This window comes from Pseudophryne corroboree, chromosome 2 (genome assembly GCF_028390025.1).
Source record: "Pseudophryne corroboree isolate aPseCor3 chromosome 2, aPseCor3.hap2, whole genome shotgun sequence".
NCBI lineage: Eukaryota > Metazoa > Chordata > Amphibia > Anura > Myobatrachidae > Pseudophryne > Pseudophryne corroboree.
In genome coordinates, this window is record NC_086445.1 from 493905842 (window position 1) to 493932952 (window position 27111).

Consider the following 27111-nt stretch of genomic DNA (forward strand, 5'->3'; position numbering starts at 1 on the left):
AAATAGATTTACCGGTAAGTAAAATCTTATTTTCTCTAACGTCCTAGAGGATGCTGGGGACTCCGTAAGGACCATGGGGATTATACCAAAGCTCCCAAACGGGCGGGAGAGTGCGGATGACTCTGCAGCACCGACTGAGCAAACATGAGGTCCTCCTCAGCCAGGGTATCAAACCTATAGAATTTTGCATAAGTGTTTGAACCCGACCAAGTAGCAGCTCGACACAGCTGTAGTGCCGAGACCCCCCGGGCAGCCGCCCAAGAAGAGCCCACCTTCCTAGTGTAATGGGCCTTGACCGATTTTGGCAACGGCAATCCAGCCGTAGAATGCGCTTGCTGAATCGTGTTACAAATCCAGCGAGCAATAGTTTGCTTTGAAGCAGGGGCATCAATCTTGTTGGATGCATACAGGACAAACAGCGCTTCAGTTTTCCGGACTCTAGCCGTTCTGGCCACGTAAGTTTTCAAAGCCCTGACCACATCAAGTAACTCGGAATCCTCCAAGTCACGTGTAGCCACAGGCACCACAATAGGTTGGTTCATATGAAAAGCTGATACCACTTTCGGCAGAAATTGCGAACGGGTCCGCAATTCTGCTCTATCCATATGGAAAACCAGATAGGGGCTTTTATGTGACAAAGCCACTAATTCTGACACACGTCTAGCCGAAGCCAAGGCTAATAACATGACCACCTTCCACTCCGCCGTTTTAAGTGGTTCAAACCAGTGTGACTTTAGGAAACTTAACACCACGTTAAGATCCCAAGGTGCCACCGGAGGCTGAATACGCAGCACTCCTTTTACAAACGTCTGAACTTCTGGTAGAGAAGCCAATTCTTTTTGAAAGAAAATGGATATTGCCGAAATCTGAACCTAAGTTTTAGGCCCAAAATTCACTCCAGTTTGTAGGAAGTGAAGGAAACGGCCCAGATGGAATTCTTCCGTAGAAGCATTCCTGGCCTCACACCAAGAAACATATTTTCGCCATATACGGTGATAATGTTAAGATGTCACGTCCTTCCTAGCCTTTATCAGAGTAGGAATGACCTCATCCGGAATGCCTTTTTCCGCTAGGATCCGGCGTTCAACCGCCATGCCGTCAAACGCAGCCGTGGTAAGTCTTGGAACAGACATGGGCCCTGTTGCAACAGGTTCTGCCTTAGAGGAAGAGGCCACGGATTTTCTGTAAGCATTTCCTGCAGATCCGGATACCAGATCCTTCGTGGCCAATCTGGAACAATGAGGATTGTTCTCACTCCTCCTTTTTCTTATTATTCTCAACCCTTGGGTATGAGAAGAAGAGGAGGAAAGACATAGACTGACTGGAACACCCACTGTGTCACTAGGGCGCCCACCGCTACTGCCTGAGTGTCTCTTGACCAAGCGCAAAAACTCTGCAGCTTTTTGTTGAGGCGGGACGCCATCCTGTCTATCTGTGGCAGTCCCCACCGAACTGCAATCTGTGCGAAGACTTCCTGATGAAGTCTCCCCCCTCCAGGACGTATGTCTGGTGAGGAAGTCTGCTTCCCAGTTGTTCACTTCCAGAATGAACACTGTTGACAGTGCTCTTACATGATTCTCCTGCCCAGCGAAGAATTCTGGTGGCTTTCGCCATCGCCACTCTGCTCCTTGTGCAGCCTTGGCGGTTTACATGAGCTACTGCGGTGACGTTGTCTGACTGGATCAGAACCGGTTGGTCGCGAAGAAAGGTCTCCGCTTGACGTAGAGTGTTGTATATGGCCCTTAGTTCCAATATGTTGATGTGAAGACAAGTCTCTTGCCTTGACCAAAGACCTTGGAAATTTCTTCCCTGTGTGACTGCTCCCCAGCCTCGGAGGCTCGCATCCGTGGTCACCAGGATCTAGTCCTGAATGCCAAATCTGCAGCCCTCTAGAAGGTGAGCACTCTGCAGCCACCACAGGAGAGATACCCTGGCCCTGGGGGATAGGGTGATCAACTGATGAATCTGTAGATGTGACCCGGACCACTTGTCCAGTAGGTCCCATTGGAAAGTCCTCGCATGGAACCTGCTGAAGGGAATGTTTTTCCCAGGACTCGAGTGCAGTGATGCACTGACACCTGTCTTGGTTTCAATAGGTCCCCGACTAGAGTCAGGAGTTCCTGGGCCTTCTCTATCTGAAGGTAAATCCATTTCTGGTCTGTATCCAGAATCATACCCAAGAAGGGCAGACGAGTTATAGGAACCAACTGTGACCTCGGGAAAGTGAGAATCCAGCCGTGTTGCTGTGACACCTTCAGCGAAAGTGACACGCTGTTCAACAACTGCTCTTTTGATCTCGCCCTTATTAGGAGATCGTCCAAGTATGGGACAACTGTGACTCCTTGCTTGCGTAGGAGCACTATTATTTCCGCCAATTACCCTGAAATTGGTAATGACAATCCTGTACCGCAATTGTCAGGTACGCCTGATGGGGTGGATAAATGGGAACATGAAGGTATGCAGCCTTTATCTTTAGATACACCATCAAATCCCCCCCTTCCAGGCTGGCGATGATCGCTCTGGGCGATTCCACTTTAAATTTGAACCTTTTCCTGTATAGGTTCAGAGATTTTAATTTTTAAAAATAGGTCTGACCGAACCGTACGGTTTCGGGACTACAGCAAGGTTGAGTCATATCGCCTTCCTTGTTGCAGGAGGGGAACCTTGAGCACCACCTGTTGGAGATACAATGTGTGAATTGTATTTAATATTATCTCCCTTCCTGGGGGAGAAGCCGGTAGGTCCGATAAGAAAAAACCGGCAAGGAGGCACCTTTCGAATTCCAGCTTGTCACCCTGAGAAACAATTTTTTATTGCCCCGGGAACCACCTGTGAGTGAACTCAGATGTGGCTGAAGAGTCGAAGACGTGCTCCCACTGGGGCGGACTCCCTTAGCGGAGCTCCAGCGTCATGCGTTGGATGTAGTAGAGGCCGGAGAGGACTTCTGTTCCTGGGAACTAGCTGTGCCCTGTACCCTTACCTCTGGTAAGAAAGGACGCTCCTCGTACTTTCTTGTTATTCTGCGACCGAAAGGACTGCATTTGATAATGTCGTGCTTTCTTAGGCTGTGAGGGAATATAAGGCAAAAGATCAGAATTACCAGCTATAGCTGTGGAGACCAGGTCCGAGAGCCCTTCTCCACACAATTCCTCAGCCTTGTAAGGTAAACCTTCCATATGCCTCTTTTAGTCGGCATCACCTGTCCATTGCATGTTCCACAGGACACTTCTAAGCAGAAATCGACATAGCGTTGACTCTATAACCCAGTAGACTAATGTCTCAGTGGGCATGTTTTATATATAAGACAGCATCTTCTCTCTCTCTCTCATATATATATATATATATATATATATATATATATATATATATATATATATACATACATACATACATACACACACACGCATATACTAGGGTCAATGCCATGGTATCCTTATCTAGGGTTTCAATCTCCGCTGATAAGGTATCTGTCCACGCTGCTACAGCGCTATAAACCCATGCCGACACAATCGCCGGTCTGAGTAGTGTACCAGAATGTGTGTAAATGGACTTCAAAGTACTTTTACTGCAAGCTATCTGCAGGATCCCTGAGGATAGCTGTTAAGTCAGCGCTACCTTTTGGGTAAACGTGACAAAGCTTTGTCCACCCTAGGGGAAGATCCCCATCGTATCCTGGCCCTAGTAGGGAAAGGATACTCCCTGAGAATTCTTTTTGGGAAGCTGCAGCTTCTTGTCTGGAGATTCCCGCTCTTTTTCTTCATGAGAGGAGGGAAATTTACCTCAGCTTTCTTCCCCTTAAACATGTTTACCCTCGTGTCAGGGACAGATGAGTCATCAGTGATATGCAAAACATCTTTTATTACAATAATCATATATTGAATACTTTTCTGCCAGTTTTGGCTGTAACTTTGCATTAACGTAGTCGACACTGGAATCAGAATCCGTGTCGATATCAGTGTCTATTATTTTGGATAGTGAGCATTTGTGAGACTCTGAAGGTCTCTGCGACATAGGGAGAGACCTGTGTAGATTCACTGTCTGTTCTCTAATCTTTTGTGCAATAAATTTACCTCAGCACTTTATTTCACATATCCAATCAGGTGTCGGCGTTGTTGACAGAGACACCACTCACACACACATTTGCTCCATCTCCTCCTTAGGAGAGCCTTTTACCTCAGACTTGTCGACACACACGTACCGACACACCACACACTCAGGGAATGCTCATCTGAAGATAATTCCCCCACCAGGCCCTTTGGAGAGACAGAGAGAGAGTATGCCAGCACACACCCCAGCGCTATATGACCCAGGAAAAAACACAGCAATTTAATGTTTACCCAGTAGCGCTGTTATTATCTGCGCTGAATTATGTGCCCCCCCTCTTCTTTAAAACCCTCTCTTCTACCTTGGTATAAGCAGGGGAGAGTCCGGGGAGCTTCCTCTCAGCGGTGCTGTGGAGAAAAACATGGCACTGGTGAGTGCTGAGGGAGAAGCCCCGCCCCATCGACAGCGGGCTTCTGTCCCGCTAAAAGTGTAAAATTGGCGGGGGCTCATGCATATATACAGTGTCCAGCTGTATATATGCTCCTTTTGCCAAATAAGAGGTTTATATTGCTGCCCAGGGCGCCCCCCCCCCCTGCGCCCTGCACCCTTACAGTGACCGGAGTATGTGAGGTGTGTGGGAGCAATGGCGCACAGCTGCAGTGCTGTGCGTTACCTCAGTGAAGATCATGAAGTCTTCTGCCTCCTCTGAAGTCTTCTTTTCTTCTCATACTCACCCGTCTTCTATCTTCCGGCTCTGCGAGGGGGACGGCGGCGCGGCTCCGGGACGGACGGCGAGGGTGAGAGCCTGCGTACCAATCCCTCTGGAGCTAATGGTGTCCAGTAGCCTAATAAGCAGGACCTAGCTTCAGAGAGTAGGGCTGCTTCTTTCCCCTCAGTCCCACGATGCAGGGAGTCTGTTGCCAGCAGAGCTCCCTGAAAATAACAAACCTAACAAAATACTTTCTCTCAGTAAACTCAGGAGAGCTCACTGAAAAGCACCCAGCTCGTATGGACACAATTTCAAACTGAGGACTGGAGGAGGGGCATAGAGGGAGGAGCCAGTGCACACCAGGAACTAAATTCTTTCTTAAAGTGCCCATGTCTCCTGCGGAGCCCGTCTATCCCCATGGTCCTTACGGAGTCCCCAACATCCTCTAGGACGTTAGAGAAAATTTAATTCCCCCATATTGTTTTATAAGCAATAGACAGAAGGCAAAAATCCAATGTGTCTATACCACAGATAATTTGGGACCTGAAAGTGTACATTACCAATTCTACCTCAAAAGTCCTTCTTCATAAAACAATATTTACTTCAATACAAAACGTATGGCTCTGCTCTTATGGCATGCGGCCCTAACTTACATTCAAGCCTTCAAGTTAGAATACACATACTGTAGGCATCTGCTAGTAGCACTTCAATGGTCTAGACTGTTCTATACAGTGTCGCGATCATAGCACAATGGCTGGGACATAGCTGTGGCAAGCTATAAAGCATATATTTGTATATGGCTGATGTTAACTGCAGTAGATCTGTAGCTGATAGACGTAGGGGTATCCTATGTTCCTTATAGAGGAAGCAAGCAATCTTGGCTTGGCAAAGAGGCCATACTTGACGATGGTTAAGGTATCAGAGGGAAAGCTGGCCATACCCTACACCAACTTTCCTCAAACCAGCTAACTGACCAAGAGGTCTATTCATGAAGCAGTGAAAAGTGAAGAAAAGGAACAGTGGAGAAGTTGCCTATGGCAACCAATCAGCTTTGAAGGATCCTTTAACAAGTACATTCTATAAAATATAAGGGAGGAGGGCAGGCATTGCGGGCACAGGAGGAAGACGTGCTGCTGCAGAGCTCCAGAGCCCATCTCCCTAATATCATCCTGGGAGAGGAAGCTATGGGGAGCCACGGCACTCTGCCTGCATATACATTAGGCCAGTTCAGTCCGGTGGTTCGGACTGCACTGACGCGGAGCCGGGGAACGCAGGAATCTGTTGCCGCAGTTTGCGGCCTATTTTCCCATATGCAGCTGCGGCCTCGCGTACGGAGCTTTGCTCCGGGACTCCTACACTACACACCGGCGGGCGTGTACTCAGCGGTGGAGGCTCCATAGGACCCCGTTCGGACTCAGCAGGGCGGCGGTGACTGGGAGACTCCGGGGCTCTTGGCTGAGGGCCCTGAATACGCGACAGCGCAGTTTCTGAAGCTGGTGCTGCGGCAACATCCAGGGCCCGATGGTATTCACCAAGGGTTCTAATATAGCTTCACTCTGAACTGGCAATAACGCTATCTTTGATCTTTAAGGATTCAGTTATATCAGGTATGGTTCCCAAAGACTGGCGTATAGCGGAAGTAGTGCCTATATTCAAGAAGGGAAGTAAAGCTGAACCAGGTAATTATAGACCAGTTAGTCTTACATCTATAGTGGGGAAAGTATTGGAAGGTATTCTAAGAGATAGTATTCAGAAGTTCCTTGAAGTCAATAAGGTCATTAAAAGGAATCAACATGGGTTTATGAAGGACAGATCCTGTCAAACCAACTTACTTGGCTTTTATGAAACAGTAAGCGCAAATCTAGATCAGGGTAAAGACGTGGATGTAATCTTTTTAGACTTTGCCAAAGCGTTCGATACTGTACTACACATGAGACTTATCTACAAGCTACAAGAATCAGGGCTAGGAAGCACAATATGCACTTGGGTCAAAAACTGGTTAGATAATAGGGAGCAGCGCGTTGTGGTTAATGGATCTTTTTCAATTTGGACTGAAGTGCTAAGTGGTGTGCCGCAAGGCTCAGTATTAGGACCGCTATTGTTCAATATTTTCATTAACGACCTAACAGAAGGTCTAGAGAGCATGGTGTCAATTTTTGCAGATGATACCAAATTATGTAAGGCTATAAATACAGAGGAGGATGCCGAGTCTCTTCAGAACGACTTAGTTAAATTAGAAGCATGGGCAGCCAAATGGAGAATGCGCTTCAACACAGACAAGTGTAAGGTAATGCACTGTGGTAACAAGAACAAAAATTACACCTACCTACTAAATGGGGTAAAATTAGGGGATTCTGTACTGGAAAAGGACTTAGGTGTCCTCATAGATAGCAAGCTAAGCAGTAGTACCCAAAGTAGGACTGCAGCAAAGAAGGCTAATAAGATATTAGCATGCATAAAACGGGGTATTGATGCTAGGGACGAGAGTATTATACTCCCGTTATATAAATCACTAGTGAGGCCACACCTTGAATACTGTGTACAATTCTGGGCACCGTACTACAAAAAGGATACGATGGAATACAAGGAAAGGCTTGAAAGACTAGGCATGTTTACATTGGAAAAGCGGAGACTAAGAGGGGATATGATCAACATCTACAAATATATAAGGGGACAATACACAGAGCTTGCGCGGGACCTGTTTTTGGTTAGATCAACACAGAGGACTCGTGGACACTCGCTCAGGTTAGAGGAGAGGAGATTCCGCACAATACGGCGTAAAGGCTTTTTCACGGTAAGGACAATACGTGTTTGGAATTCCCTGCCTGAGGGAGTTGTAATGGCGGAATCTGTCAACACCTTTAAGAATGGGTTAGATAAATTCCTAATGGATAAGGATATCCAGGGGTATGGTGCATAGTCATGCATTATAGTTACTATAAATAGAGATAAAATGCAACGGCTGACAGCAGCATCAGTCAGAAATTTTAGTCAAATCATCATGCATAGGAGACCACAAATAGGTTGAACTCGATGGACAATTGTCTTTTTTCAACCTCAGATACTATGTTACTATGTATCACCTGCACAGACTTTGCATTCAGGGGTAAGCTCCACTAGCCCACCTCCATCATATTCTTTCCTATTCCTGGCTGCATTTCTGTTTCCGGATGACCACGCCGCCCCAGGTTACCGGGTGGCCTCCATACCTTTCATGCCTCTTCCTCTGTTCACACCGATACAGTGTGGGGACAGGGAGCAGTGGACAGGGATTATTCAGGCACCATTATATGCACGGATAGCCGCTGACTGGCCAGTCTAACACCTGGTGCTTTGGAATACAATATACTAACATTATCTGACTTCAGCAATCTTCTTTTGTCTTAATGCGCCCTGTATGCATTTCTGCTGTGACTATGGATAAATATGTGACTAGACCTTCGAGAGGCCTTAAGGGTGGTCAGACGGGCAAGGGCCGTGGTAAGGACACCCCGTCTCCCGCTTTCCCTGCCTCTCCTGGTGTTCGGCGGGGAGATGTTGATGGCGACCAACCCTGTGGAGCTTCTCCTTCGGCCGTCACTAGCTCATTAACCTAACAAGAACTCACCACTCTCCTGGCCTCGCTCCTGGACCAGAAGTTAGCGCCTTTGAAAGACGCCATTGATTTTGCTCTCACCCAACTCACGAACCACGATCAGGGCCTCTCTGAAGCGGAACAACGCATTTCGTATTTAGAGGATGAGCTTACAAAGGCCACTTTGTCTGCCCAGGAGAAAACGGTATTATCCATGGCAGACAAATTAGAAGATTTAGAGTACAGAAATCGTAGAAATAATATCCGCATCATCGGCCTCCCAGAATCAGTCAAACACGCAGATTTGATGCCACTTGTCTCTGAGTGGTTGCCGCAAGAATTAGGATGTGTCCCAGCCGGTTCCTCGTTGTTGGTTGAGAGAGAGTACATCGTGTAGGCCCCGACAGACAAATCTCTGGGGATTGCCCTCGCCTGTGATCTTGAGGATTCTAAATTATGCAGATAAAGTGCGTCACTTGGAAGCTTATCGTAAGTGTGCGGATCTTCGCCATCAAGGTGCAAAGCTACTACTCTTCCAGGATTTTTCCTATCTAGTGGCCATGCAGCGACGAGAATTTGCCCTGACAAGAAATTATTTGACCTGGGTTGCCGCTTTTCTCTGCTATATCCTGCAAAACTTTGTGTTTTTCATAATGGCAAACCCCATTTTCTTGAATCTCCGCAAGCGGCCAAGAACTGTGTGAACTCACTCTCATCGGGATCCTCGGTACACAGATCAGATGAAGGCTGACGTTACGTAATGTTGTTTGCATGAGTATCTTTTCTACATTCAGGTCTTCTACGTTTTTACTGGTTCTCCTTGATACTACCATATTTTTCTTGATGTCTGTCACTATATGGCTGACGGAGGGATATTGTCAGAGTTTTATTGGGACATCTCCCCTTTTGTTTACTCAGTTTCAGGATTTGCTACATAAGTGGCCGAACATTAATTTGTTATGTCAATATTATCAATATCTTGCTGATGTTGTCTTACTTCTCGATGTTTTCCATGTATTTCCCATGACCCTTCTCCTCTGGCCCTGCTATCAGTATTTCCGACATTGGCAGTCCTCAGGATTGCCCTCTTGGGTTCAGTTAAGTTTTAAGATGATTCAGAATTCGAATATTTGGTTTATCGTTGTAAACTTTTGATGTTTTTGTTTCAGGTTTGGTACGACACTCTAGGTACCCATTTCTACGTCCCCGTACGCTCGCTGGGACGGGACGGAAGCAACTACATACCACGGTCTTGATAATTTGGTGGCTTAGAGGGAGTATAGGATAGTATGGCAAATTTGATCGATTGCTCCACAAAGATTCAGTCCTATCTTAAGTAAAGGCCCATACACAGTGGGCGATTTTGAGCTGAAATTTGAGCTGAAAGCAGCTCACTTTTGGTGTGCTGAGCTGCTTTCAGCTCAAAGCCGCCCAGTGTGTATGAGCAAGCAATGAGCGGTGAGCGCTGATGCGCACTCCCTCTTCATCACTGGCAGCCACCGTTCATCTACTGGTGTTACCAGTAGATGAACAGCGGTGTGAGCGGCTTTCCATAGCGTCCTGCTATGGAAAGCCGCTCACCCCTGCTGACATCGCTGGGCAGGGGGGGGAAAAAGCGCTCAGTGTGTATGCACGAAGCGCTTTTCAGCCCATCGATGTCAGCGGGGCTGGAGATTTCCTGCCTATTTAGCTAAGCCCGATTTTCGTAATCACTTGGTAACAGAATTTTGTAATTATGAACAGGATAATGCAAGTCATCTGGATGACATTCATCTGTTTTGGGCTGTGGCGAAACCAGTGACTAGAGGCCAAGTTATGGAATATGTGGCTGGGAAACGTAGACAGCTCTCAAAAAGTAATTGAGGAGCATAGTAAACTATTGACGGTGGCATACAATGCTATGCTGCGATCAGACTCTATTGACTCTCGTCAAAAATACTTAGATGCAAAGCACTCATATGATGCTTTATGCACCGAACGGGCCCAATTTACGTATGATATTCAGCGTAGCAAATACCATTACGGGGAGACTGCTTGCTGATTTAGTTCGCTCCCACACCGCCCCTTATCGTATATTATAAATTAACCCTCTGGCTGGTCCCCAGTTACAGACTTGTCTGCTATTTCTAATCAATTTTGGAATTATCAGTCATATGACTCTCCGCCTGATTGTCCATCTGAAGGTGAACAATTCCTCTCTAGAGCGGACCTGCCTGTTTTTACTGAGGCAGAGCGGGATTCCCTAATTGCGCCAGTAACAGACGTAGAACTGTCCTTTTTGATTAAATCTTTAGCCAAAGGTAAATCCCCAGGTCCAGATAGGTTTGGAGCCTTATCAACTCCTTCTGGACCATTTGCTGCAGCACCTGCTTACTTTAATTCTCTACTTACTGGAGAACCCCCTCCAAGGCTAGGATTATAGTTTTCCCAAAACCGGGAAAGGACCCCACACAGGTCCAATCTTATAGACCAATTTACATATTAAATCAGGACCTAAAACTATTCACCAAATTATTGGCACAATGAATGCAGAGCTTTCTCCCTCGACTGTTACATCCAGCCCAAAATGGTTTTGTGAAGGGCAGAACTTCGGTCCATAATGTGCATATGTTGGTGGCAGCAATGCATCGCTGTCACCAAATGGCCAACAATGACGCCATAATTGTCAGTTGCGACGCCGATGAGGCTTTTGACAGTTTCCTGGTCACATATTTTATGATTGCTGCACGCTCAACAGTTTGGCACGGATTTTATAGGTATATTTAATATGCTGTATTCACACCTGGTAGCACATTTGATTATTAATGGATTAAATTCGGTGCCTTTTATATTGTCTAGGGGAACCCGTCAGGGCTGTCCGCTCTCACCCCTATTGTTTAATCTGGCACTGGATCCCTTAATTCAAATATTTTTTAAAGATGCGATGTGGCAGGGTGTTAGGCTAGGTGACACGGTGGTGAAAGTATCAGCCTTTGCGGACGATCTGCTCTTATAATCTTAGTAACCCAAAACAGGGACTTCCTAGCCTACAAGGTACTTTGACTGCTTTCCACAGAGTGTCGCTTTCTCATCAATTTTAATAAAACGGAAGCTTTAGCATTACATACTGCAGCTAAATTGGGATGGGGATCCTCTTTTCCTTTTCGTTGGGCCCAAGATCATTTACTATATTTGGGTCTGAAATTTCCTAGTGATTTAACCAAAATATATACTATCAATTATTCCCACTTTATAACTCAAATGGTAAAGGATTTTGAAAAATGGGAGACATTTACCGCTCTCTTATATTGGACGATGTCATTTATTTAAAATGATATCTTTTTCTAGGCTTTTATACCCGGTCCAAATGCTGCCTTTCCTATTGAGCAAAAAAGATCTTGCAACTATTAATCGAGCATTGTCTAAATTCATATGGGCTGGTAAACGCCCTCAGATATCACTACTGAAATTACAGCAGCCATTGTCGCTTGGGGGCATTAATCTCCCCAGTATACAGGACTATGCGATAGCATCTAACTTAAAGTATGCATTGGACTGGGTCCCCCACAGGCTACTAATTTTGTTAATTTAGATATTGAGCAGGTATTTTTTACAGATTGCTCTCCGATTTCAATTTTACATACTCCGTCACCTTCCTTGCCTGCAGAGGTTAAGGACAACCCATATTTATGTAACCCTTGTGTGGCGTGGCGTATCTCCCACAGGCTATTAGGCTTATCCTATACTCATACACGTTGTTGTGTAACCAAGATTTTCAAAAGGCTAACCTGAACGTGATATTTTGGACTTGGCATCTCCATGGGCTTAGTTTGGCTCATCATTTCATGGATGGTGGTCTCTCCTCTGCCCACACCTTGACCAGGCTTAAAGAGCTATTCCCAAATGTTCAGATCCCCTTATTTGCCTATTTTCAGGCCCGTAGTTTTGTGACCAAACTGTTAACTGAACTAAAGCCGCCAAATCAACCTACCGTGTTGGATATTTTGATAAAAAACAGGTTGGGTACCTCCTTTCCTGTATGAACAGGTTAGGCGGAAGCTTGACCTTACTACCATGTCTACGGGCCAGGCTATGTGGAGGGACTCTTCCCTTGATCTCCCCTTGCAAAATATTGTTAAGGCTTCAGTTACATTAAACAAGCAGCTGATCTCTTCTTTGTTTGCGGAAATGCAATATAAGATCCTCCATCGGGCATACTACACCCCGAAGCTTAGATTTATCACAGGAGCAGCAGATAAATCAAACTGTTTTAAATGCCACCACCCTGAAGCGGATAGTCTTCTCTGTTTATGGTCTTGCACATTGGTTCACTCTTTTTGGAATAATGTCCAATCTTATGTGAACAACACGCTTCATATTCCTTTTAATATGACAATGCCGTGGGCACTGTGGAATTAGTATGCCCTTTCCTTGATCACTCAATACAGTAAAGACACCAGATTACTGCCTGCTAGAGTAGCAGCAGTGGCTAAAAAAAAAACATTTTGTCCCAATGGATCCAGACTACTTCCGTTCCCATATCACTTATGTTACCTAGACTAGCCCATGTTTACAGGATGGAGTGGATAGACTGCTCTTTAGACTTATTGCAAAGGCAAGCTAGCACTTTGAGAACTACAAGTGCATGGTTGCCCTTGTACCTGTAGTTCAGTATGTGATGTGTTTTTTTTATGTTAAAATAAATTCTATCTCCATATAAAATAAAATTCTGTTTGGGCAGCTTTATCTACAAATTTGTGAGTATTAAGTTGATATGAATAAAAAATTATTGGTACCCAAAGGACTTGGTGGGCTTTGAAAACCAGTGCGGTGATCAAAGGGTTAGTTGGGAAAAAAATCAAACAGGTTTGATTTTTCCTAACTACAGATGTGTCCACATACATTTAGCCTCCTGGAACGTTAAACCATGCCATGGTGTGACTCAGAAGCACCGAGCATCTTTTCATGAAACTTTTTCCATAAAAATGTGTCTTATTCATAAAACGATGTGAATATGATGCACAAGCAGTCTATGCTGATTAAAATGGTACACCGCAAGCCTATAGTCTGTGTGCGACTGTGGCAGTTTCTGCATACGAAATGCTACACTACAGTGTTTTCCTAGAGAACCCTGTAATGTAACATTTCATATGCAGATACAGAGATGGTCACACACCGAATATAGGTGTCAGCATCTTGAGTCTTACCTCCGATTCTGGTCCCTGCGGCCTTCCTGTTAGCTGGCTGATGTGGCTGTGGTGGATAGGAGCTGCGGCAGCAAGGACCTCCGGTGCGGCTGCCAGGTATCTGGAGGCCGGGGTCCAGGTCCTGGGAGCGGAGCATGGCAGCCGGAGGTGTCTGTTTCCCAGTGTCCTGTTGCTGAAGTGCAGCGTCTGGGAGGCTGAGGCCCGAGGTAGTGGCTGTGTGCTGGTTCCACATGTTTCCTCTGTGCAGGGAGCCGCCATGTTGGAGACCAAGCCAAGCCAATAAGTATCCAAGCAAAAAAGGAGAAAAGGCTGCGCTTATGGTGTTATTAATGAACCATGTTTATGGAGAGCTGACAAACAAAACGATGTATAGAAAAAAAAATTTTTGTTTATTATATACTAATACACCAATAAAACTATATACACAATGTATAATAAAATTGTAAATTTGTATATACTCTGAAAAGACCGTATTTTTAAATAAACAAATAACAGTATCCACACAATGAATTTGTTAATAAACCAGTGCAATTGAAGTTGGTAATACTGTTAAGAAATGTTGCAATAATGTATCGTTCATGTAGCTGCTCACTAGAGATGTAACACTCCAGGAAATTGATTTTTATATAGATGATGGAAAATCTACAAACTTTCTGTAGGTGCAGAGGCAACATGCACTTAGTATCTAAAATGATGAAAGTCTCGGCAGTGTATGGATCGATACAAGAAAGTTATATAATTACCTCTCCTGGGCTATTAACACCGAGCGTCCTCTGTGCAGTCCAATGTAGCCCTCTGATTAGAGAAGTTGAATTGAGCACAATTGCTCTAATATGAGCTGCTCCTGTGTAATACACAGCTTTTTTAAGGCTTTCCTGAAGTCTCCAAGGGGCTTGTCGAAATCCTTTAATGTGCCCACTTGTGTATGGAGAAAGAGGTGCCGTCCGGTACCGCTAATTGAAGCTGCTGTTGATAGCCATCAGTAGCTGAAGGCGCCGTGCAGCGGCGCTAACCGGGGCCGCCGTTAAATACAGGAAAAGTCCTTTATTCGAAGGCTCCTCCAACATGATACTCTGATCACCGATCATAATGACACTGCTCACTAACGGGGACGCTCCCTGTCACTCACTAGAGGACTTTTTCAATCATCAGAGACTGCTTCGGCTAGCGCTTCCATACAGCGCCTCTGCTCCGCTGCCAGCGGCCGTCATTGTAAGTGAGGAGACTTCTGCCTCCGAATAAAGGACTTTTCCTGTATTTAACGGCGGCCCCGGTTAGCGCCGCTGCACGGCGCCTTCAGCTACTAATGGCCATCAACAGCAGCTTCAATTAGCGGTACCGGACGGCACCTCTTTCTCCGTACACAAGTGGGCACATTAAAAGATTTCGACAAGCCCCTTGGAGACTTCAGGAAAGCCTTAAAAAAGCCGTGTATTACACAGGAGCAGCTCATATTAGAGCAATTGTGCTCAATTCCACTTCTCTAATCAGAGGGCTACATTGGACTGCACAGAGGAAACTCGTGTTAATAGCCCAGGAGAGGTAATTATATAACTTTCTTGTATCGATCCATACACTGCCGAGACTTTCATCATTTTAGATACTAAGTGCATGTTGCCTCTGCACCTACAGAAAGTTTGTAGATTTTCCATCATCTATATAAAAATCAATTTCCTGGAGTGTTACATCTCTAGTGAGCAGCTACATGAACGATACATTATTGCAACATTTCTTAACAGTATTACCAACTTCAATTGCACTGGTTTATTAACAAATTCATTGTGTGGATACTGTTATTTGTTTATTTAAAAATACGGTCTTTTCAGAGTATATACAAATTTACAATTTTATTATACATTGTGTATATAGTTTTATTGGTGTATTAGTATATAATAACATTTTTTTTTCTATACATCGTTTTGTTTGTCAGCTCTCCATAAACATGGTTCATTAATAACACCATAAGCGCAGCCTTTTCTCCTTTTTTGCTTGAACATATATTGAGGCACATACACAGTGCTTTTTAAGGCAGCGCTCCTGGTGTTGTTTAATAGACACTCTTAATTTAGGCGCTTTAAGCAGTTTTGTGTTTGTTTTAGTTTTCTCAATAGGTATCCAAGTTCGCATCCAGCCAATCCGGTGTAGTCTTCCCTTATAAAAAGGGGTTGATGCTTAGTCATGGTGCCAGTGTTTCAAGTTACTTGCTGCTGTAAGGTGCAAGTTACTTGCTGCTGTAAGGTGCAAGTTACTTGCTGCTGTAAGGTGCAAGTTACTTGCTGCTGTAAGGTGCAAGTTACTTGCTGCTGTAAGGTGCAAGTTACTTGCTGCTGTAAGGTGCAAGTTACTTGCTGCTGTGCTCCCAGATTAACCCCTGGTAGCCTGGTTTTGTTGTGGCCATCCAGTGGTCAGTTCTGTTACTGCAGTCCTTTGCTCCCAGTCCACCTGCTCTTGTGGTTTAACCGCTGGGTCCTCTATTTGGTAGAGGGTCTCCCTTTGCCGACGGTGCTTACAGCGACCCTCTCTTCAACATCGTTCTTCAAATCAACTCTTCATTCAGTGTTCTTCAGCATAGTAATACAAATCCCAAGTCGTCTCTTTATTCAGTGTTCTTCAGAATAGTTTACAAATCACAAGTCATGTCTTCAATTCAGTGTTCTTCAACATCGTTTACAAGTCACAAACATTTCGTCTTTCAGAAATCACTCAGACTTATCTCCTAGTCGTTGTGTATGATTGAGGTCTCCGTAAAGCCGAATTAATCTTTCTTCAGGTGTATCGTTCTTGTTCATTGTCCTCATTGCCTACGCCTCTACATCTTCTGGCCTAAGTCTTCAATCCATGAGTAAGAACTAAATTCAGCCACCTCGTTTCCTTCCTTTGCCGATAGCTGCCCCCTCAGTCAATTATCAGTCGTCAGATCCCCAACTCAAGCCAAGTGTGACAATAGGCATGCCACATAACTTTTTAATCAGGAGAGAGTGTTTGTGCATAATATTTGCATTGTATTGCAAATTAGACAAAAAAGATGCCCAGCGCTAATAGTGTTGCACGGTACCTGTCAGCTCACTCACACCAGGCATCTCTCGCTGGGTGGTGTACTGAGGCAAGTTGTATGAAGACATATCTGTAGTTGGATCAACAGTTTTTGATGTGTGGGAGCAAATGGCTGACTATCGTATACTCCCACACACTGTCAGATTATCATTCCTACCAGCCTACTTGTTTCGCTGGAATGAAATTTTCTGATGTATGACCCACATAAGTGAGAACTAGGGTCACATTAATCAATCAACGGTTTAATATAAATACAAAAAGGGGACACATGCAATGCAAAAACAAAGTATTACATTTCAGGTAGACGGACTTTGTGGCAATAGGAAATTTCTTACAAATTGATTCTCTACCAGAATGAATGGGAAATCAGAGCATAGGAACAGTGGGGACAATTAAAAAAAGGTCTAATTCTAAAAGCAACAGACTTATGTCAGGAATAGGACGAACACATAAACACAAGGAACAGAAAGGTAATTTGGTGCTCAGGCAAGATGCACTGTAATAGCGAAATAGATCTGCTTTTTAGGAGACAGACAAAAAACAAACAAACAAACAAATGGTTTTAAGCAGAAAGAGACAGTGGAAAGGCTCAGGCGGATGAGAAAATGGCAAGCTGGTAAGTAAATGCAAAAAAATGAATAAAAAAGGAAAATGGGCACAGTAGGGCCCGATTCTGCCGGCTATGCTGCTGCGACTGATTTGGCACCTTTAGCTGTAGTTGTGTCAGCCCTTACCCTGGTATATCAATTGTGCCTGAATGTGCAAGGGCTGAGATGCCCACATTAGAGGCATTCGCAGACACCATCACTGGTCACACCATTGCAAACTTGCACCAGCCCTATGGTAGGTATTGAATTAGACGCAGTAAAACATTGGGTGCGATAAACGTCCGTTTTTTGCCCTCTCACTGATGGATTCTTATATATAATATATATATATATATATATATATATATATATATATATATATTACAGGCTATCCAATCAAATCGCCTGTAAATAAACAAAAAACATTTTCTCAAGAAAACACAGGTTCAGTAAAAACTGTGTGTTTTTGTCAGCCACAGCCCCATTTTCGAATGGAAACGGGGCTGCTTCGGGGATTTGGTTTTGCCTGCCTGAGGCAGACGAAACAAAATCCCTGATAAACCGCGACTCGCGTTGGTTTATCGGGGCTAACTGGATAACCCCCAGTGAAACAATTATCCACTGTCAATATCCGCGGGTAACTGGATACTGCCCTTAGTCTGAGTATGGCCTCCAATGTAAGCAATTGATGCGGGCCATGTGATGATTAGATTTGCTGGCGGAACAACAAAATCCCACATGTTAAAAACCTCTGACTCACCAATTCTGATCATTTTCAAGTCGGTATCGACAAATTGCAGATTTCCAGCATGTTGGATCTGAACCCGACTCAGACACAGGAGAATAGGGAACTGGCACAATTAATCATATACGTATGGGCCCCTTAAGAGTCTGTGTAAGCAACCACATCAGCGACACTCCCATAACAAATCATTACGGACTCCATGCACATTAATCACAGGTGCTTGCAGCATAACATACGTGATACAAGTTCATAGGGATTTTCAGGCGCAGGAGCAAATAAGATCACTCAACTGTGAACATTGGCATTGTGTGGGACTGAGAATAACTCCCTAGATGTGCAATGTTGTTCTTAACTGAAGAACTAGTCCAGATTTCTATACAAAAATAGAAACAGTCAAGACACAAACTGGTCCTACAGTCTAAAACACTTGGTAGTTCCACTGCCTATTTTAATAAAACAGGTTGATGTAAAACATACTCTGAACTTTCTTCATTCTACTCAGTGCACCCAGACTGCACTTGTTTGATACGCATGCCTGGGAGCTTATACCACAGCAACAGCTGCAGAAATGCTTGAATCATTCAGTTACGTTTAGGGGGATTTTGCTGTTCTAATAAGAACACATATGCAAAAGTGAAAGAGGAAAAGTAATATTGCATTCTTTTTATAGCTGAACTTCTGTCTGTAAGGTTTAAGTGCGACCATGCGCAAATCCCTGCCGTTCTTTCAACAATAGCAAGATTGAATGTTGGATGAATCGTTCAAGAATGCATCATTAATAAGACTGTGCAAAAGTTAAAGGAAACTGAGCCAAACAGCTACTGTGGCAAAACATGGTATTTGTAACCTCAAATAACTACACAACACAAATAAAAACATTAAAAAAAATAAAAAAAGAACCAATCTGTGCGCAAAAGGATCAAAGTTAAAACATAAATTTTTTATTAATAATCCAATATTGGATAAATAAAATATAATCTTTAGTAGTGACCACACAAATACAATATTATAGCAAATATCACTACTAAATTTAAAAGACCATCTATACCTAGTAAAATGAAACCAAGAGAGACTGCGTTGTGGGAAATACATTCTGAATCGTTACATTAATATCAGTTCAGGATTAGTTACAATCTCTGAGAGACTGCTACATCTCTCTTGGTTTCATTTTACTAGGTATAGATGGTCTTTAAAATTTAGTAGTGATATTTGCTAGAATATTGTATTTGTGTGGTCACTCCTAAAGATTATATTTTATTTATCCAATATTGGATTATTAATAAAACAATTTATGTTTTAACTTTGATCCTTTTGCGCACAGATTGGTTCTTTCCATTTGTTCTTGCATTTTAGGAGTTGGCAACCTCCCCCTTTTTTTCAAAATTGTGCAGCATTAGGAAGTTCCCATAGGGTTGAAGGTTACGGGCGCCCTTTTTTCTTGTCAAGTAACCATTGGGAACTGGGAGGCAGATTTATCTAAGGTTGGAGATAGATAAAGTGGAAAGAGACAAAGGGGTACATTTACTAAGCAGTGATAAGAACGGAGAAGTGAGCCAGTGGAGAAATTTCCCCATCAACCAATCAGCAGCTCTGTATCATTTTATAGTATGCAAATTGTAGATGTTACTTCAGTGCTGATTGGTTGCCATGGGCAATTTCTCCACTGGCTCACTTCTCCGCTCTTATCACTGCTTAGTAAATGTACCCCAAAGTACCAACAAATCAGTTCGTGTCCTTTTACACACTGCGTTTCAAAAAGGACAGGAGAAGATTGGTTGGTACTTTATCTCTTTCCAAGCTTTGATAAATATCCCCCTGGGTCTCACTTTCAATATTAAACACATAACCAAATTTTCTGTTTGGAATACATTATCCTGCCGCAGATGTAATTCTAAAAGGCACTTTGGAATAATAGACTGTCTAATCGTCACATAAAATACATATATTTTAGCCAATTGATGTACTCTCACCTGTATCTTGGCGAAACTGTGCAAGAGTTGCAATATCAATTATATATGGAGCTAACTTTGGATCAACTTGTCCAAGTGAGATACTGTTGCTGTTTCCAAGAGCACGGGAATTTTTCTGCTGCTGATAAGCCTGCATACATTGTTCTATATAATTGCTCACTTTTCCGCTATATGGTCTCCATTTGCTGAGCTCATCTTGCCATTCCCAAACAGCAACGGCTAGAGATCCAGAATTCCATTGATTTGTCACTGTAGGAGGTCCAGATGGTCCTGCAACTCCCCCAGTTTGGGATGGGCCAGCTGCCATTGTAGATGGTTCAGTGATACTATCCCCTCCCCGCCCAAAAAAAATCAAAGTGCTCTAATGTTTAAAGGGTCTTTCTATGAAAAGGGATGATTTCTTCACGGACCATCTTCGTAGCCTTAAAGAAAAAAAAGAAAAAAGAACAAAATATTAATTGACAGAAGCATAACTATTAAATAATCATTAGTTGTTCTATATCAACCAGTGCAATTACAAATATTTTTTTTTAGAATATTATTCAGTATTTGTTTTAATAATATACTGGTATGCTAATGGTGTAACATAATGCCTGAAAATTCTAATTATAACATTTCTACAATAAAAGAAATTGTAATGTTCATTTCAACTTAATATTGCATTAAAAAAAAATGGACTGTATTTTTAAGAAAGTCCAATTCCAAAAGTACAAAAATGGTAGAAATATTGGAAAAATGCAAATGTGACTAGAATTTATCAGTGACTACTACTTATTTAACCCTGTACGCTGTGCTTATTTTTTAACAGTTATTTACATGAAATACATGTTTAACGTGGAAATACTACAATCTCCAAGTGCTCAGTTTTGCCAGTAGAATGGACTACCCCACATTATCATCATTAGTAGTAAGTTTAGTAGTAAGTTGCCACAACTGTGCACTGCCGCATACATCTTTTACATAACATGCAAGCAAAAGTCTGATGGGCGAAACGCAAGGAGCTAAGTTTGTGAAGATACATCAGACAGTATTTATCTATTGCATGGCTGCATTTTTAGTTTAAAGGCCCGTATTCACGGGCCGATGTGGGAGAGATGTGTGCTGAGCGAACCGCTCTGCACACATCTCTCCCACCGCTCAGCACAGCGCGATGTGTGCTGAGCGTGCAGGGGGAGACGCTTATTTCACCCAGTGGGTGAAATGAGTGACCTGCTAGATTGGCCTGCATGAGCGATAGCGATGCGCGGGGCTGCGCATCGCTATCGCTGTGGGGGGTACACACAGAGCGATCATGCTTAAAATCTAAGCAATCTAGGTGTCAATTCATGAAGCAGTGATAAGAGTGGAGAAGTGACCCTGTGGAGAAGTTGCCCATGGCAACCAATCAGCTGTTCCGTACAATTGTATAGTATGCAAATTATAAATGTTACTTCAATGCTGATTGGTTGCCATGGGCAACTTCTCCAATGCCTCATTTCTCCACACTTTTCACTGCTTCATGAATAGACCCCCTAGTCAGATTGCTTAGATTTTAAGCAGCGATCGCTCCATGAGTACCCCCCTTAACAGAAAAGCAAAAACCTAAAAAAACAAAATGACCACTTATGTCTAAAGTAAAAGGAAGTCTCTTAAACCTGCAATGTTTGTAACACTCATTAAACATACTCACTTTTCATACCTGTTACCTTATTTCTATTTGTACCCTGCTAGCTGTTATTTACATATACTGTACGTATAAGAGAACAAAACTGATGCAAATGAAGAGGGGGAAACAAAAAGTCACCTGAAAGTCTCATAGAAAAGGACATGGGGCAGTGGTATTATTACTGTCTCAAGTAGAAAAGAAATAATACTAAGTGGCTTTTGCACTGGGGATTTCTACAACTACAAAAAGTACCTGCACTGGATCCTTGTTACCACGGTTGGTTCTATATCGGAGGGGCTGAAGGGACCTTGTGACGTGTTGAGGGGAGGAGCTACGTTACCAGGGGAGGAGCTACGGGCGAACAGGGTACCCGAAAAGTTCGCTCGCCACGCTTCGGGCACGGTGGCTCGCTCCGCTCACCACCCAATTACTAAAGGTAATAGTTGGTGGCGTGGATAGTAGAGGAACTATCCCGCTGGCCTAGCTCCTCCCCCTTGCGTCGTAACTCCTCCCCTTTACGGAAAAGGTCCCTTAGCCCACTTGATTCTAGCATCTACCTTGTTACCACTGGGTCTTGTAGACTTTCCAGGAAGGAAGTACAGACAGTGGAGTGGTCACATGAAAGTATAAATCAACAATCCTGATACAGAGGGTTATTTATGAAGGTTGCAAAGTGTAAATTTACACTGAACCATAGCAACAATCAGCATTTCTGACGGGTTGCTATAGTTTATTGCAAATGTAAACCTACAGTGAGAATGAGGTACCTATAGTAACAAGTCCGGGATTACCGAGTTTATACAATTACGATGTACGTTTCAGGTTGTAAAATGCGTAGGATGAAAGCTGCTCTGGCATTAGTAACATTATAATTGGACACTATGTCATCATTCCCACTACCACCTCAAATCTGTTTTATCTATCATCTCATAGGTACTTAGTAAAATGACTGAAGGTGTGAAATGGGCAATAAAACCAGTAAACAATAATCTATTTATGCCATGTTCGTGACAGTGCCCCCCGCAGCGCAGCTCCCATAGGCTGTCAGAAGTTTGTTTGCACTGATTACTGTCACATAAACTCCAGGCTGCGCGGCCAGCCCCGCTGTACCCATCTCCCCGGCTAGGAGCGCTGCTGCTGGGGATCACACACTGCTCCCCGGCGGTGACTAATCACACACACCCAGCCTCCTCCTAGCTTCCACCCCAGGGCGGCTGCTGCTGACACGCTACAGGCACACTGTACAGCACGGCATTGACCAGCCGCTGCCCAGGAGGACACCACCAGCTATCGGCCGCAGCAGCCATATCCCCCGCACACGGCGCCGGCAGAGACCCTTTAAGCCCGGCGAACGCGCTGACAGGCCGGACACGGGAGCCTGGATGCACGCACTGATGGGTAAGAGCACCCGGCGCCTGCCCAGTGCTCAGCGATGTCCAGAGCGGCCCCCGGGGTGGCGCAGGGGATGGGGAGCAAGCGCACTCACATGAGCGATGTCCCCGCTGACAGGATATCGTCCTCTCCTCCGCTCAGTACGCTCTGCCTGGCAGCTCTGTGTACGCTGCACTCTGGGCAAATCCCGACGCCCCGTGATGTCACCAGCTACGGGAAGACAGCCGGGACAAACTTCCTCCCAGCGGTATGGAACCATGTGTTACCTGGGTATAGACACTACCGTGTTGCCTGAACAACTATCAGGGGAGGCGTTTATTTTACACAGTAGTACTGTCACAGCAGCTCGTCTTGACCCAACCAAGGTGCTCTGTCTATTTTAAAGATCAAAAGTTTCCTACGTATTAACCAGTTTTGTATTCAGTTGTTCTGTAAAGGAAATTTAGTTTGCAGCAGATGTTTTTACTCTACTGTGTATTAGGTTGATTTGCCATTTCAGTGAGTATACCCAGTGGTAAGGCATGGCCATCAACCATCAATGGATAACAACCAATGGCAGATGGTTGTGCCATCAACTGCACAAAGTCACAATGTTTTTTGTTTTTCTTTGGTGCTGGGACATGGAGCCTAGATCCAACACCCCGGCAGGGCAAGAGCCGTGTGTCAGCATATAGTGATGTGATGCAGTATATAGGGCTCTAGAACAAGCATATCATTGTGTTGTCTGTCGAGACGTTGGACCCTTTATGTACTGAGCAGCTCACCTCCTTCACCCAATTAAACCCCACCACCCCACAACACAGTACTCACAAGTCGCCACCCTCTCCCCAAAGAGCATTCTTTGGTGGGGGTGGGGAGCGGCCAATAATGTTGTACCTAGAGGTAGCCACACCAATAAATCTGCCCCTGGGTACACCAGCTGTTACCTCCAAACATTGGCGATAGAGTCGTGGTCGTCCATTGCCTAACATCAGTGGTTCCAGTTTGATGGCCGATTGTTTTGCGGAGGAGTTGTAATGTTTCTCCACCATCAATCGCTTTTATCCAATGTTTTGCAGCTGTTTTTGAGGTACATTTACTATTCGGTGGGTTAACAAAGCCTGCGATGATCGTCTGCTTTGACCAGTGGATTTCAAAGTACAATAGTAATAAATGTTAAATCAATGCGGTAAAAAAGCTGGGTGAGGTGGTAAAGGTTTAAACAGTGACTTCAGTGAAGAATTTGATTTCTGAACCTGAAAAGAATCAACATTCGGATCGAAGGACCCCTGACCTCCTGGAAATTGTGCTACACGTTATTCTGGATGGGCAGTGAGGGTCGGAATTATCTGAAGAGATTATCAGACTACCAGCATGTGAAGTAAAAAAACAGTGAACAGGTAACAGTGCTTAAAGCATGTAGTAGTAAGGTAATGGATGGCTGAAAGAATAATCTTTTGTTATGACTTACTCATACCTCCCAACATGACCCTCTCCAGGAGGGACAAAATGCTCTGTTACTGGACTTCCCTCTTAATTTGTGATTGCCGGCACCTGTTTTGAACAGGTTAATTGAGAAGAAAGGCGTTTCAGCACAGGTGAGGGCAATCATAAATTAAGAGGGAAGTCCAGGAGCAGAGCATTCTGTCCCTCCTGGAGAGGGTCATGTTGGGAGGTATGCATACTGTATATTTGCTTTCATTCTGCTCTGGGTGTTAAGGTAGGTACACACTATACAATTATCTGCCAGATCTAGCTGGTTGGAATGAAAATCTGGTAATGGATGAGAGCAAATTACAATCTATAATTATTTTCCAAACACTGGAAAATGAACAAAACCTGTTACTCATACAAATTGGTTAAACACAAATTTAACCAACTTGGATGAACGACTGTTTTTGACAGTTTTGCAGTGTTTGGTAGCAAATGGTAGATTGTAATTTGCATTTATCCATTACCAGATTTTCATTCCATCCAGCTAGATCTGGCAGATTATCTGACAGCTAATTGTATAGTGTGTACCTATTTTAAGAAACTAATGTTGCACTGCACAAACCCTCCACCAAGGTGGAGCAATCAGTGCAGCAGGTCTAATTGCTCAGAAGTAATTATCTCCTTACTAACCTCCTGTACAGATGCTTGAAAAGATCAGACTACCTAGATCATTGCTACATCTCCCTTCAGTGTTGTATAGCTTATAAGTGATCATTGTCTGACACCATAGGCGTGCGCAGGACATTTTATTAGGGAGTGCACAATTAGAAGGGCGTGTTTAGCACTGCCTATTGGGCATGTCTAACACCACCTATCAGGCGTGTCTTGACCACATATTGGCACTCAATGCAATCTAAATAATATAGAGAATTGATGCACGGAGATATATATATATATCTCTCTGTTTAAATAAGATTTTAAACCTACCGGTAAATCTTTTTCTCGTAGTCCGTAGAGGATGCTGGGGACTCCGTAAGGACCATAGGGATAGACTGGCTCCGCAGGAGACATGGGCACTTCAAGAAAGACTTTAGGTATGGGTGTGCACTGGCTCCTCCCTCTATGCCCCTCCTCCAGACCTCAGTTAGAGAAACTGTGCCCAGAGGAGACGGACAGTACGAGGAAAGGATTTTTGTTAAACCAAGGGCAAGATTCATACCAGCCCACACCAATCACACCGTATAACTTGTGTATAAACTAACCAGTTAACAGTATGAAAAAACAACATAGCATCAGTCGGAGACCGATGAAAACTATAACATAACCCTTATGTAAGCAAAACTATATACAAGTCTTGCAGAAGTAGTCCGCACTTGGGACGGGCGCCCAGCATCCTCTACGGACTACGAGAAAAAGATTTACCGGTAGGTTTAAAATCTTATTTTCTCTTACGTCCTAGAGGATGCTGGGGACTCCGTAAGGACCATGGGGATTATACCAAAGCTCCCAAACGGGCGGGAGAGTGCGGATGACTCTGCAGCACCGACTGAGCAAACAGGAGGTCCTCCTCAGCCAGGGTATCAAACTTATAGAACTTTGCAAATGTGTTTGAACCCGACCAAGTAACAGCTCGGCACAGCTGTAGTGCCGAGACCCCTCGGGCAGCCGCCCAAGACGAGCCCACCTTCCTAGTGGAATGGGCCTTGATCGATTTTGGTAACGGCAATCCAGCCGTCGCATGTGCCTGCTGAATCGTGTTACAGATCCAGCGAGCAATAGTCTGCTTTGAAGCAGGAGCGCCAACCTTGTTGGCTGCCTACAGGACAAGCAGTTTTCCTGACTCTAGCCGTTCTGGCCACGTAAATTTTCTAAGCCCTGACCACATCAATGGACTCGGAATCCTCCAAGTCTCGTGTAGCCACAGGCACCACAATAGGTTGGTTCATATGAAAAGACGACACCACCTTAGGCAAAAATTGAGGACGGGTCCGCAATTCCGCTCTATCCATATGGAAAACTAGATAGGGGCTTTTATGAGACAAAGCCGCCAATTCCGACACTCGCCTAGCCGAAGCCAAGGCTAACAACTTGACCACTTTCCAAGTGAGATATTTTAACTCCACTGTTTTAAGTGGTTCAAACCAGTGCGACTTATGGAAACTAAACACCACGTTAAGGTCCCAAGGTGCCACCGGAGGTACAAAAGGAGGCTGAATATGCAGCACTCCCTTCACAAAAGTCTGTACTTCTGGGAGAGAAGCCAATTCTTTTTGAAAGAATTAGGCCTAAATTCACTCCAGTTTGTAGGAAGTGAAGGAAACGGCCCAGATGGAATTTTTCCGTAGGAGCATTCCTGGCCTCCCACCAAGAAACATATTTTCGCCATATACGGTGATAATGTTTAGCTGTCACGTCCTTCCTAGCCTTTATCAGAGTAGGAATGACCTCATCCGGAATGTCCTTTTCCGCTAGGATCCGGCATTCAACCGCCATGCCGTCAAACGCAGCTGCGGTAAGTCTTGGAACAGACAGGGCCCTTGTTGCAACAGGTCCTGTCATAGAGGAAGAGGCCACGGATCTTCTGTGAGCATCTCCTGCAGATCCGGATACCAGGCCCTTCGTGTCCAATCTGGAACAATGAGAATTGTCTGTACTCCTCTTTTTCTTATTATTCTGAACACCTTTGAGAGGAAGAGGAGGAAACACATAGACCGACTGGAACACCCACGGTGTCACTAGGGCGTCCCCAGCTACCGCCTGAGGGTCTCTTGACCTGGCGCAATACCTCTACA

General features: G+C 44.3%; 1 protein-coding gene across 5 annotated transcripts in view; it reads right to left on the reverse strand.

The window, feature by feature from the left end:
- Positions 1 to 25028, reverse strand: part of DTX2 (deltex E3 ubiquitin ligase 2) — a 180659-nt gene extending 155631 nt beyond the window's left edge. For 3 of the 5 annotated variants that reach the window (XM_063953950.1, XM_063953954.1, XM_063953949.1), the window contains exons 1-2: positions 23001 to 23089; positions 19870 to 20291 (exon numbers count right to left, since the gene is read on the reverse strand). In XM_063953950.1, the coding sequence (XP_063810020.1) occupies positions 19870 to 20176 (307 nt within the window). In that variant the 5' untranslated portion in view covers positions 20177 to 20291; positions 23001 to 23089. Of the gene's footprint in view, positions 1 to 19869; positions 20292 to 21766; positions 21916 to 23000; positions 23090 to 25009 lie in introns of those variants that run through there. The other 2 variants (XM_063953953.1, XM_063953952.1) reach the window with 2 other exon arrangements.
- Positions 25029 to 27111: the final 2083 nt, after the last annotated feature.